General features: G+C 41.4%; 1 protein-coding gene across 1 annotated transcript; it reads left to right on the top strand.

Annotated features, from left to right (window-relative positions):
* Positions 1-123: 123 nt before the first annotated feature.
* Positions 124-12,641, top strand: cpap (centrosome assembly and centriole elongation protein). The gene is made up of 18 exons (XM_073473959.1): positions 124-220; positions 721-1,134; positions 1,805-1,931; positions 2,084-2,228; positions 2,387-2,480; positions 2,788-3,570; positions 3,824-4,679; positions 5,376-5,508; positions 6,217-6,382; positions 6,618-6,749; positions 6,851-6,988; positions 7,329-7,437; positions 8,272-8,426; positions 8,722-8,811; positions 9,721-9,861; positions 10,835-10,919; positions 11,746-11,866; positions 11,990-12,641. Exons 2-18 carry the CDS (start codon positions 751-753, stop codon positions 12,180-12,182), a joined length of 3,852 nt encoding a protein of 1,283 aa, XP_073330060.1. The 5' UTR covers positions 124-220; positions 721-750; the 3' UTR covers positions 12,183-12,641.
* Positions 12,642-13,250: the final 609 nt, after the last annotated feature.

Below are 13,250 nucleotides of genomic sequence, written 5' to 3' on the forward strand. Positions count from 1 at the left end.
TTATATGACACAAAGAGCCAAATTTAAAATAAGTCCGCGAAACCGATAGTTTAAAACCCATGTGAACTACATTACCCAAAATGCACCAACTGATTTGTCGGTTTGCTTTACTCTCGCGGGCTTTGTTTTGATATGGCGGCAGGCTTCGAAACTTTTGTCTGTTATGTTTCTGTAAGGCTCGCTATCGCTCCAGTAACACTGCTTTCCGCCCATGTTACAGGTAAATCACATGTGTTATGACACTTTTATAAATGTTCCTAACTTGTCTGCCTCGTCACTGCAGTGTAACGCCTGTAAAAAAAACTTTCTTCTGTCTCAAGTAAAACGCAGCCTGCTAACAACAGGCAGGTAGCCAAGCCTTTAAAAGGCACCTAAAACTGACTGACGACACCAAAGTGTCTAAATATAAGATAGTTAACTCCATGTCATGAATGGAGTCACGCTGTCAATGATTCATCCAGGCTGTTTTCAGCACCTGTGATGTAGTTTACTGTTGCTAACCAAACAAACGCTCATTTAAAACCGACATCATTCTCTCGTGACATGTCAAGGTGTTACATTTAACCGGTCCAAGCCAGATAACGTGTCTTAGAAAATTAGCTAATGTTACTTCAGTTTAAACCGGCTGCTATATATAGTTTTCTTGGATCTGGACTTTATTCACGGTATGATTAACACTTAACCTGTCACCATAATCTGTTCGGTCAAATCCCGGATTAGGGAGCCGCTGCCTGAGTCAGTGCGGTCAACATGTCATCTCCAGCCGGGCTTCACTTCTCCCAGGCAGACTTCCTGGCGCGGTGGATGCCAAGTAGCACCAGAGCCGGGGTTATCCTCAACCCCTGCCTGGACTTGGTTGGCCCCTTGCGGAACACTTCTGCTGTGGAATCCCCGTCACTGGAACCAGACGACTCCTTTGCCTCAGACTTCGCCCCTCTACCCGCCTCCGCAGACAGCAGCTGCATCGGTGTGGATGGATATGGCCGATTACCTGGAGGAGAGAGGGCTGGGACTGATAGGCCAGAGAACGGTCTGTCCTCCGAGCCCCCGAGAAATTTAGATGGAGAGCTGGACAGTTTGGATGAGATGGCAAGCAAGTCCGAGGATCTGCCTGTAAGAATGAAGCTGGAACAGGTAGGAACATTAGTGCATTTTACAATCTGGTTGTGACAATTAATACAGAAGAGATGTTCTCAGTCAGACTTACCTGACCACACCATCTGAAATAGACAGCTCTTCCCACTACCATGTAATCTGAAGGGATGGACATCTGCCTGACAATTTAACCAGAGTGTTTCCATACCTAAACAGATATTGTGATATATTCTATCAAAACTGGGAGAAGGTCTTCTAGCAGTTGTGGTCTGAGGCTGAGAGAACACCTTTAATTATTTTGATGTATGCCCAGCTAACAGCTCAATACATCAAACCAAATGGAAACAGGCCTGCAGCAATGTATTCGTCACTAATGTTATCTGCTGATGTCCTGAAAATGAGATTTGTGTGGACTCAATCAACTGTTCCCGTTTGCTTAATACCCTCATCTCATTCACACTCACTCACTCCCACACACACACACCTTGTGCTCTTCCTGCTACTCTTAGTATTTTTCTCCGAAGGCTATTTATGTCCGCACGACTCAAACAGTGTCTGAAGCGAGAGTGCATGCAAGTCAGTTAGCACTTTTAATATGTCATCTTATCAGTATGTGCAGTGTACAGTTGTGGTGGGCAGCCACAAATATAAGAAAAAGAAGAGTCTTGCTATATTGTGAGGTAAAATATAGTTTTGTGTGTTTGTGCAGTTGAGACAATGGCAGCAGCATATGCAGGAACAGCTTAAAGCCCATCAGCTGGAGGAGCTGCTGCGTCTGCAGGAGGAGCAGCAGAGGCTGCTCGGAATGATAAATGGATCGCAGGACTGCACAGGAGGTAAAAAAGAGAAATTACCAGAATAACTGCAAATGTAAAGTAGAGTTGTACAGCAGCCAGCAAAGCCTACCCTTACTTTCATCAGATTGTTGACATGGTTGTGAAGACAAATCAGTTCTGTGTGAAATTCTAACAGTGTATGTTTCTGACAGGCACGTGGAACTCCAGAGAAGATGATCAGGATCAGAGTGTCGATACTTGCCATTTTCATGAACATGATGACACGTTTCTACCAAGCAATGGTGTGACTTTGACTGAAGACAACAGCGGAAAAGAAGATGCAGCCTTCTCTGACAGGTAAATACTATATCACATTTTATTAAGCATTAAAAAGAGACTCTCAAGAAGAGATAAACCAAGCAAGTCATGCAACAAGCACCTACGCAGCTCTTTGTATAACTGTATTTCTTGAAAGACTTGTCTGTTTGCATACATTTGCTTTGTTTGCTTTCCAGGCCTATTGAGGGTCAGAAGAAGACTTTTGAGGAGTTGTTGGAGGAGCAGCTGAGGCTGGAGGAGCAGAGGCTGAAGTCTGCCCAGCAACAGCAGGTCAGAAAATATAACAATGGCCCCTATACAAACAAATGGCCTATATAAAAATAAAAACATCAGTCAGTACTTAAACACAGTAGATAGTGTTCAAAGCTGGAGAGTTTTGAAAGCAAAGTTCTAAAGAAAGCCAATCATTTAATTATGAGCCATTTCATTTGATTGTGTCATTGTGACATGATAATGTTATTGCAAGCAGAGTGTCTCCGTATTGGTGAATTCAAGGAAGCTTTGTGATCTTAGGCTTTAAAGTTGCTAAATGTCCAAATTCACATTATATTCACATTGTGTCTCCTCACCTGAACAGAGCCAAGATGGAGCTGAAGCTGATCAAGCTCCTCCCAAGCGGGCCTTTCTGAAGCGAGGCGAGGGTCTCTCAAGATTCACCAACAATCGTAAAACCTTGTTACCAAAAACAGAGGTGAAAAAGGACCCGAAACCACAAGTCCAGGCCAGAGGAATGTCTCGCAGCAACTCAGAGCCTGCATCTATCCAGAGAGGGAGCACAAATGGTGTCCAGCGGCTTCCTGTCCAACGCAAAACTGCCACGCTCAACAAGGAGAACCGACAGAGAGGTCTCAGTTCACCACCTCAGGATATTAGAGTTGAGAGTAAGACAGCTCGGACAAAAGTTTTGGGGAGTCATCAAAGGCATAACACAGAGGGATCAGAGTTGATTCAAACTGACCCAGAGGGTGGACGAACCAAACAACATCAAATGGGGCAAGTAAATGTGCAGAATAATAGGAAAGTGGCCCTGTCAACTCAGGCTGCAAGGAACCCTGGTCATAACACACAGCCCAACCCTGTGACCAAACAGGTGGGCATGGGAAGAGGGCCAGAGAAGGCTGAAAATGATGCAGCTAAAGAGACAATTTGTTGTTCAGTAGTGGAATCAGCAGAAGGAAGAACAGGGTCAGAAGACAGAGGAGGAGTTCCCCAGGAATCGTTTGAGTTGTCGTTCCAGGAGAAGCTCAAGCGCTGGGAGTGTGACCGGCAGTTGGAAAGCATGGAGCTGGGAGAGTTTGAGTTGCTGGAAGAAGCTGCCGAGGAGCTGTCCTTCTCATCTAACTCCTCCTTTGTCATGAAGGTGCTTTATTCAACTCACGTAGCAAGTGTTAGCAACAAAACTTTATGGTACAAGTATTCAGCATAAGCATTCTCTTAGTTGCAATATGGGGATTGCAGAAAACAACCACTTGGACTTGAGTAAAGAAAGCTAAACAGAATTTCCAGTAGTTATAGACTTGATTGTGTGGATTTTTGTTCCCGGTATCGTCCCATTATATTTTACCTGTTGACTTTAGCTGTGTGGTTTTAAAGACTTTGTTCTGTACTCGCAGGTTCTTCAGATGGACCGGCTGCAGGCTGCCAGGGGGCACCATCCGCGGCGGCTCTCCTCCACCCCTATTAAGTCACCCCCCAAAGTTTCACTTCAGAGGTGCAGTAGTGTTGGTAGTATTGGTGGTTTGGCATGTAAAAGCAGTTCCATGAACTCAGAAGCATTTGTGACGAAGATAAGAGACAACACTCTGAAGAACAAAGTGAGCATTGGTGATAAGGAGGAACAGGACAGTGGGAGAGAAGACGAGCACCTGAACTCTGATCTGTCTTCTTTAAGTGGCTCTGAATCTGAAGACCAGGAAGCGGCAGTCAAACCACATTTGTTTCCCAGCACTCGTTGCTTTCCTGCACAGTCTAACCCACCATACAACAAGCGGTCGTATCAGGACGAAGACAGTTTCAGGGATTCAGCTTCAGATGTGACGGGAGCTGATGAAAGGGAGAGTGACAGCGTCCTCAGCGTGGCTGACGAGTCCACTCTGCTAGAGGACAAAGACGGGCACGAGGGTGGAGTTGTGTTTGACGACAATGACACGTGGAACGACCTGGAAGACACCGTCAGCAAAGCCAATAACAGTAGAGGAGTTTATTCAGTTTCGAAAGCAACGGCCAATGGAATCTCACCACCAGAGCGGACTCTGTCAAGGAAGGTGGCAACGAGCAAAGTTGTGGAGCTGGATAAGGGCACAGTTATTGTTTCCGCTAATCATGAGCCAGATCCTCCTCCTCCTCCTGCCTCCCAGCTCATGACAAGATTGTTCCCCTCCCTGAAGCCGAAGACCCAGAGTGCACCTCTCCCTCCGCCTCCTGCTGCCCTTGCTGCTCCTGAGTCCAAAAAAACAGAGGTGGAGACAGGTGAGACAAACACTTGTAGTCTTTTGAAGGTCATAACCTCCATCAGTATTTATATTCTCAGACAGGAAGCACTTTTTCATGGCTGTTCACGAATGAATTAGATTTTTCACTGAAGCATGACAACTTAATGCAACGTTTTCGTGCTTTCATTATTAAGCTGGTTGTTATTATTCTTCAGTTAATGGATTAATTCAGGTTTCAAGATATTCAGTTTGCGATTTTGAGGCAGGTATTGATATTATAATTTTTGTTTAAGTAATTCTTACATCTAGAGAGCTGGTGCCAGTGAATGTTAGCATTTTTGATTGCTAAATGACTTGTACGATTGATCATGTATCAAAATAATTTTTTGTTGATCTACTAATGATTCCAACACAACATGTCAACAACATCTTTCTTCTACTTTTTCTTTGTACTGTAAAGTTTACAGAACCAAATCCAACAATACCCTCAGTACCTTTTAAAAAACTACACATATGCATGGGACAGATTCTAATGATCTGTCACTCTTGTGCCATGTAAAGTATATTTAATCTGAAACACTTTTGTGTTTTGAGCCCTGAGACCACATCGGTTAAACCTCAAAGGATTGTGAGAAGAATAATTTTGCTGACTGGTGATTTTTGCCACAGCAGAGAGCAGAGAGTGAAACAGACTTGAGGTAATGTGTGTATTTTTGTGTGTCCTTGTCCACAGGCCAGCAGGTTCAGTCTAGACTGCTGAGGGAGAGACTGGTTGAGCTGGAGATTGAGATTGAGAGATTCAAGAAGGAGAATGCTGCGCTCGCCAAACTCAGACAGGAGAATGAGAAAAACCAGGAAAATCTCAGGTGATACATCTGCTTATACTCAGTGTGTCGTGTGTGTGTGTGGTCATGCATGTGTGTGTGTGTGTGTGTGTGTGTGTGTGTGTTTCATTGTGGATATTTTGTGGATCCAGTTTTTTTATGTCAGTGGGACTTCCTGGTAAAATAAAGATAAAATAGATACATATTGTTGTTAAACACCCAAAGTTAATCTTTCAACTTCCCGTTTGATGCTGTTTTTACATTTTTTGGATTTTCATTTTTATTAATTTTACGTGTGCCGGTATTACGATGAAGTGAGGCGATCCCTTACAAATCAAAATCAAAATGTTGTGGCAATCCCAACTATGTCTTTTAAGATTCATCCTTGCACAAGTATACAATTCTGTTCCAGGTTCAGAGGTTCTGACATCTCTGAATGAGTCATGCCAGCATTCCACAGATCATTAACTGTGTAATAGTTTGCTTACACTATAGAATTTGACAAAAACATATGTTACAAAAAAACAGACGTCTTTTTTTGTTTTGTTTTTACGATCAAGAGACCTGACAACATTTTAGGAGACTGTGAATGATGAACACTCAATCAATTGGGTGATTCTCTTCAAATGTACATCCACTTCTTTAACTTCTTTAATCATGTCCAGTTTTGGGAACAGATATTTTGATGAATTATGGGTTTGTGTCTACTGGGCTGTTTGATTTATGTCTGCTTTATTGTTATTTTCGTAGGAAAGAGCTTTTGGAGTTTGAGCAGATAAAAGCAGAGGAGCTGGCCAAGTTTGAGGAGTACAAGAAGGAGGAGAACAGGAAGCTGCAGAAGGAGCGTAAACTGTTTGAGAAGCATGCATCAGCCGCCAGAGCCATCCCCGACAAGAAAGAACGAGAAGAGATCCAGGTGACCCAGGATCAAAACTTGTACCATATCAGCAATGTATATTTTAATAATCTGGAATAATAAAACCAGTGAATTATTTAAAATGACATGTACATGCACACAATGTGAAACAATTCAATGATCAGTTGACTCATCCCTCCAAAAATGAAGTTCTGACTATAAAAAGAAGCTATTGTCTGTCGAATCTTGAAAAAGGCTGAACTCTCCTTGAATCTGTCCTTGTCCTCCCTGCCAGGCGTTGAAGCAGCAGCTGCTCTCCCTGCAGGAGGAGGTGAGGGGGAAGGAGAGTCGCTGGGCCTCCACACAGAGCCGGCTGAGGCAACAGATCGACTCGCTCAGACAGGAGAACACTTCTCTCCAAGACGAGGTACCCCCCTGACCTCTGACCCTTTCGCCCCATTCACACCTGGCATTATCTGGCCATGCATAAGTTGTGTTTCTAAGCATACCTTCTTCTTTTAATTCAAGATTCAAATGATGGAAAAGCTCCGGCTCAGCACCTGGAAGAAAAACCCTGTCAGTGCAGAAAAGGACAAAGAACCCAAAGACAGTCCCAGAATGTTTGAGAACAACGTGTCAGCTGTGACCAAAGGAGTGAAATTTGCTGTGAGCATGTTTATATTTTTTATTGGTTATTTTCACCTTCTCTGAGTCACATTTCTCAATTTTATGATCACAAAAAATATACTCAGACTTAATTGATTATATTGAAACTGAAATCAGCCATTTCAAATCAGTGACTAGGACAGTGTGGGAAGAATAATGGGTCCATAATACTTATTTTTGATTTGTGTTATCTTTGCACTTAAAGCGACTCATCATGTCTCTTTGATGGTCCCCAGTCTTTCATTGACCAAATGTCACTTTAATTCCAATTATCTCTTCAGATTTTTTTTTGCATCTTTGTATAATAATTAAATCACAAGTTCTCTGTCGTTGTTATCAGAGTCCACTTGACTCAAGAGGATGCAGCACAATCAGCAGCAGCCCTCCACAGAGCAGCACTGCTGCAGCCACCAGAAGAGGCTCCAGGGAGAGCAGTCAGGCTGCTACAGGTACGGTTTCTACTGCTTAGTTACAGGTTTTTGCAGACTTTGAAGTACTTATCATAGATATTTTAACAAGGGATCACATGATCACTTTCTTGTATGTAAAAGGTGTTGCGTGTAGTGATGACCCAACAGAAAATTATCATCCAACTCATCAGTTCCCCTTCAGCTTTATGGAACATCATAGTGACTTTCAGCTCATAAATTTTGATTTTCCAGCTCACCACTTTACCATTTTGGTTCACTCTCACTGTTCTTAGCGTGTCATTTTTCGCTGCAGCAGGAAGCTTTGCTCAGTAACAAAAGCTCTGATAAACCCACTGTACACTACCTGCTCAGCACCAAACAGCAGCCAAACACAATTCGAGACTAGTGGAGCATTTGACAGCTAAAGAGACAGATATTTCCTAACGAGTAGGTTTGAGACCAGAAAGGAAGTAAAAGGAGAGTAAAGGACTGGACACGTGGTTGGACTGGACACTGCTCCAAATGAATGATAATGTTACTCTGTATTTGATAGATGAGTTATTAGGTAACTCTTTTCTCTTTGATAATATGTCAGTGTCGAACTTACAGCATGTTTTTTACTGCCCCTGAGTGCACATACTAATCAGTTACTGCAGGTTTAAATTTTTTTTGACAGGTAGAAAAATGGCCGGTTTTATAATGTTTGTGGAAAATAAGTCCTCTGACTTTTAGTAACGGGTTCCTTTATGTTGGTGTTCAGTGTTTACTGAAGTTAATCTCAATCAACCCTTGATTTATAAAAGTTTGATGTTGGAACCAATTTTCTAGTAGTTGAGAATGATTAACATTTTTCTGTTTTGTGTTGACTGTCAGCAGGGATGAAGAGCAGCCTGAGGAGGCCAGGCTCCTTTTCCTCGGCCTCCTCTTCGTCCTCATTGCCTGGCAGGAGGACCGAGGAGAGGTCGACACCCGCCAGCAAGAGTCAGGACAAATCTCCAAACCAAGAACACTCAAACGACTGCTCTCCGGTGAGAGACGTTGTTAGTGCTGTCCTCTCTCTGGTGTAACAAATCTGTATAAATGTATTATAGATGTAATGTGTATTGGAAAACTAGCTAAAGCTAATTTACAGCTTCTGATCCTGTTCAGAGTCTGTTGACAGTGGTGTGGTGGTCAGTTCAGCCAGTCACCATGTTTATTTACCTTCTTATTCTGTTCAAGCCAGAGAGCTGCTGGAGCCTGGACATGCTGCTGTCTTTCAGGGCTCAGTCACCACAGCCATGTTTAATTCTTTGCTTTTTTTTTATTATATTATTATTGTAGAAAAGAGATTCTCTGCCAAAAGAACCAGAGTCCAGTGAGGCTGAAGAGGCAGAAGAAGCTCAGGAGGTTATCACACATCCTGATGGAAAGGTGAGAAAGTGGAAAGATGTCATTGGACTCGGTCAAAATAATCTATAGTGTGTTTACTCATGCCAGTAAAGGAACATGTCCCCCAGAGCAACAGTGTGGCTCATTGATCGTTTGTGGGCATCAGTGGAGCACTATTGCACAGAATGGCAGAGAATAAGATTTATCAGGCTTCAAATATACAGAAAAACGTATACATACATTTAGTGTTGTTTTGGGGCTTTTCACTTGATTCTCACTGAGCAAAAACATATCCAAAAGACGTTAACTCCATGTCTTTGCTGACCTTGTAAAATTTGAACGTCATACAAGATTTTCATTTTGTATTTGTACTTTATGTATTCTTTAGACATCTGTGACTGAAGTCGAAAACATGTCTGAAATAACAGCGTAGAAACTTTCATTTTGAACCCTGTGAGGACGTCACTTGGACATCAAAAGTGAACGTTGAAAAGATGTCAGAAGAACTTTCATTCTGGTTCTCCAGTGGAAGTCTTTTCAACTTTGTGAAAGACGTTAACTTGCCGTCTTTTGGATGTTTTTGCTCAGTGGGTTTGTTGACAGTAAAATAGAGAATAATCCCAGACTTATCCCTTAACTTGGGATGTAATATTTCTCAGAATAGGTAATCAAACAAAGTATTTAATGAGATAATCAAGATAAAGTATCATAGTAAAAGTATTAGCGGTAATAATAACATAAATATTTATGATATTCTTAGATATAGATATTTAAAGTTAGTTCAATATGACCAATGTTAAAATGTTTTTTAAGAGGTAAATACTGCAGATAGTAACTATATCAGACACTTTGCAAAACTTCACATTAAAAACTCACATTGTCAGTGAGTTTGTTTGGTGTGATTGATGATAACTAGAATGTGCTGATAAAACCTGGTCGCGATCCTTCCAGATCGAGAAGGTTCTGGCCGGCGGTGATCGTCTTATTACCTTCCCCAACGGGACCAGGAAGGAGGTTTCAGCAGACGGACTGACGGTCAAAGTCACCTTCTTCAACGGAGACACCAAACAGATCACAGCTGACCAGAGAGTGGTGAGACATTTACATTTTGTCCAAAGTGACTCACAATAACTGCGTTCAGCCTCCGTATCCAGACAAATAAGTGAGTGTGTGTGTAGTGGTACAGTGAGCCAGGGAACGTTTGCTGAGTAAGCTTTTTGATAGTTAAAAATATTCACTGTGTTCCTGGGAGCTGTTGGACCTGATGCACCATGCTCAGATGTAGAATTGTTGAAGGAGGGTTGGTGGTATCTGACTAACCTTTCCCACTCTGATTTTCTTGGTTGAGATTTAAACACAGGAGAACCAGATGTAGTCAACAAGCTCCTAAAAAAATGACGATGATGCAATGATCCACCTTCAAGGTCTTCATTGTTTTCTCCTGCGCCTGAACACAGTTGGGGTTCAGTGTGCAAACCACCAACCTTCTTTGTGGAGATTTGAACACAAATATGCTCCTTGTGTAAATAATTAACAATAAACAGATTATAAATTACCATTATTCATATCAGCTAAACAGACTGATTACAGGAAATAGATTTGTTCTTTTGAAGTGATTGATGGCACCTCGTTAAAATAAATTGTTGTGCTTAAAGGGCAGCGTGTGTCTTTAGTCTTGGAATAAAAAATTGCCTTACGTAGACTAAATATTTTACGTTTTCTAATGAAGCTGATTATGTACTTATATTGGTTTTTGAAGACTTCATTATTATGGAAACTTATTTCAGTGTTAAGGAAGAGAAGGTTGCAAGCACTCTAAGAAGCCTATAAATAAAAACTCTTGGCTGTGACGTTATGTGGACATTGAGTTCATCTTAAATTGAAGTTTTAACCTCCTAAACTCAGGATGTGAATTTGATTGAATTTGAGAGCTCACAGTTGAACTTGAGCAGTCTCCTGTGAAATAAGATAAACATAAGGAGCACATCTGTTACCCATCTGAATGTATCTACTCAGTAGATTCTACTGGGGACACTTTTAACACGACTCTGCTCCTTGTGCTCAGATCTACTACTACGCTGAAGCCCAGACGACACACATCACCTATCCAGATGGGATGGAGGTGCTGCACTTCCCCAACAACCAGACTGGTGAGAGCAGATGCTCACTCTAGAGTGAGCAGTTAGTTGAGATTTTGTTGCACATTTGTAAAATGTGATCATGGATCATTTTTGACACTCAGAGGGTACTTATTGTGCGCCATATAATAAATAAGGAGTGATTTTGGCAGCGGTGGAAGAAGAACTCAGATCTTTTACTTAAGTAAAATTAGTAATACCACTAATGTTGCCTGGTCTATAATATGTTAGAAAATAGTGAAAAGCCCAGCGCTCACAGTGATGTCTCCAAATATCTAATTTTATCTGACACGCAGTCTAACATGCAAAGGTATTTGTTTACTTCCATAAATGAGAAATAAATCCTACAAAATACTGGAATATTTTGACTTTTTTTCTTTGACCCTTCTCAAAATTATTGATCAGTTCTCAAAGTAGTAGTTGCAGATTATTTTTCTGTTGATCAGCTAATCACTAAAATTGATGCCTCAGTGTGTAAGGATCAATGTAATGGTTGTAAATATCGCTTTCAAATAAACCGGTAAAAATTCAACATTTCCCTCTCAGATGTAGTGTAGTAGAAGTATAAAGTAGGAGAACATGAGAGTCCATCACTGGAGTTTGTCACAGCCCAGTTATCAGGTTGTTTTATTTTACTTTATTAATCCAGTTTACAAGTGGTTTGAAAAACAACAATTTTATACCTATCCTGGCTTCACTTGTAAATTGATTGCGCTGAAAATTAAGTCAAAAAACAAAAAAACAGGTTTTGAGTGCAAAAGTGCAAATCAGTCATGATCACTTCACAGTTATGATGGCAATGTATTGTACATTACACTTTGTTTTATTTCTGCTCCAGAAAAGCATTTCCCAGATGGCCGTAAGGAAATCACCTTCCCAGACCAGACAGTCAAGAACCTGTTTCCCAATGGCAGAGAGGAGAGCGTGCTGACAGATGGCACCATCATACAGGTCAACCCGTAAGTAGAGACCACAGCGCCTGTTTGTCTCTCTGCCTCTGTCGTTTGTTGAGTTTATTTCTATGTTCAAGTCTCACCTTGATTGAAAACTAACTGGGTGTGAATGTGTGCTGCCTCTCTCAGGGACGGCACCAAGGAGATCCTTTTCAACACAGGCCAGAAGGAGATCCACACGGCAGACTACAAGAGGAGGGAGTATCCAGACGGCACCGTGAAGACGGTCTACACTGACGGCAAGCAGGAGACACGCTACCCCAATGGACGGCTCAGGATCAAAGACAAAGATGGCAACGTCATCGTGGACAACAGAGCGTAGAGACAGTCTCTCACAGTTAAAGATTTCGGGATCCTAAGGCTGATTTCAGAACTATGATTCCCAAAGACTTGCAAAAAGTCTCAAACAAGTCAGACTCGGTGGAATCACTTGTCTCTCTTGCTCCCCCCTAATGAAATCAGCTGTGTTGGTATGCAGAGCCTTTAAAATCACTCTCCAGATGGACACATCTCAGCTGCTACACCTACACTACGTTCCTTCTGTATGGCAGCCGATGTGTTGTAAACACTTTTTTACATTAGATTCAGTGAAACATGTCACATCTTCTTGAAGTTTGGCAAATGTGTCGAATGCAATTCTGTTCACATAAGTTATTTACTCATTTATGTTTATTTGCACGTTACCACCACCGATTGTAACTTGGTGTAACTGAACAGACAGAACAGAGCTCTCAAGATGTTGCTCTGCAGTGCTACTAGTGGTTAAAAACTCCACAGGGACCTTCAGACTTTTTACATGTGTGTTCTCGTGCACAGGTGGCGGAGCCAGAAATGAAATGTAGCAATGTGCCAACAAAGGCAGGACTGCTGGCATTAACATGGATGTAAACAATATGGATTTCAATCATTTAAGAAAAAACTGGCTTCACAATGTTTAATGAGGAAGGAAATGCATTCAGTATATTCATTTGACTTCAAAGACACAAACAAAACTTTTCCTGAACAAAAACTTTGCAAGAAAACTCAACAAGGCACCTTTAATGTATTTAAGTGATGTAAAGAATGTTTCAGGTCTAAAAAGGTGTATATATATTTTGCAGTGAAGTCCCTTCTTACTTCTGTTTGACAGTCTTGTTTGTAGCAGGATGTTTTGGCCCATTACCTACCACCAGACCTCATTCAGTCTTATTGTTTAAATATTAACATTCATAACTCAATGTTTACATTTTCAGTGAAGGCCTGGGAGAAGAAATGCTGAACAGAAACAAAATGTGACCTGTGCAGCAGTGTTTTTCTGTTTTAAATGTTTGTTTACAACTATTTTAATTTGTAAAAATTTTAAATACATATTTATTTTCTTAGCTGACTGTACATTTTTTGTAAAATAAAT

The sequence above is a fragment of the Pagrus major genome, chromosome 9 (genome assembly GCF_040436345.1).
Source record: "Pagrus major chromosome 9, Pma_NU_1.0".
NCBI lineage: Eukaryota > Metazoa > Chordata > Actinopteri > Spariformes > Sparidae > Pagrus > Pagrus major.

What these genes read in the sequence shown, in the direction of transcription:
- cpap (XM_073473959.1), top strand. Translation starts at nt 751, where the DNA reads ATGTCATCTCCAGCCGGGCTTCACTTCTCCCAGGCAGACTTCCTGGCG. An exon ending in ATCGCAGGACTGCACAGGAG is followed by an intron (nt 1,932 to 2,083) that starts GTAAAAAAGAGA and finishes TGTTTCTGACAG; the next exon opens with GCACGTGGAACTCCAGAGAA. An exon ending in TCACACATCCTGATGGAAAG is followed by an intron (nt 8,812 to 9,720) that starts GTGAGAAAGTGG and finishes CGATCCTTCCAG; the next exon opens with ATCGAGAAGGTTCTGGCCGG.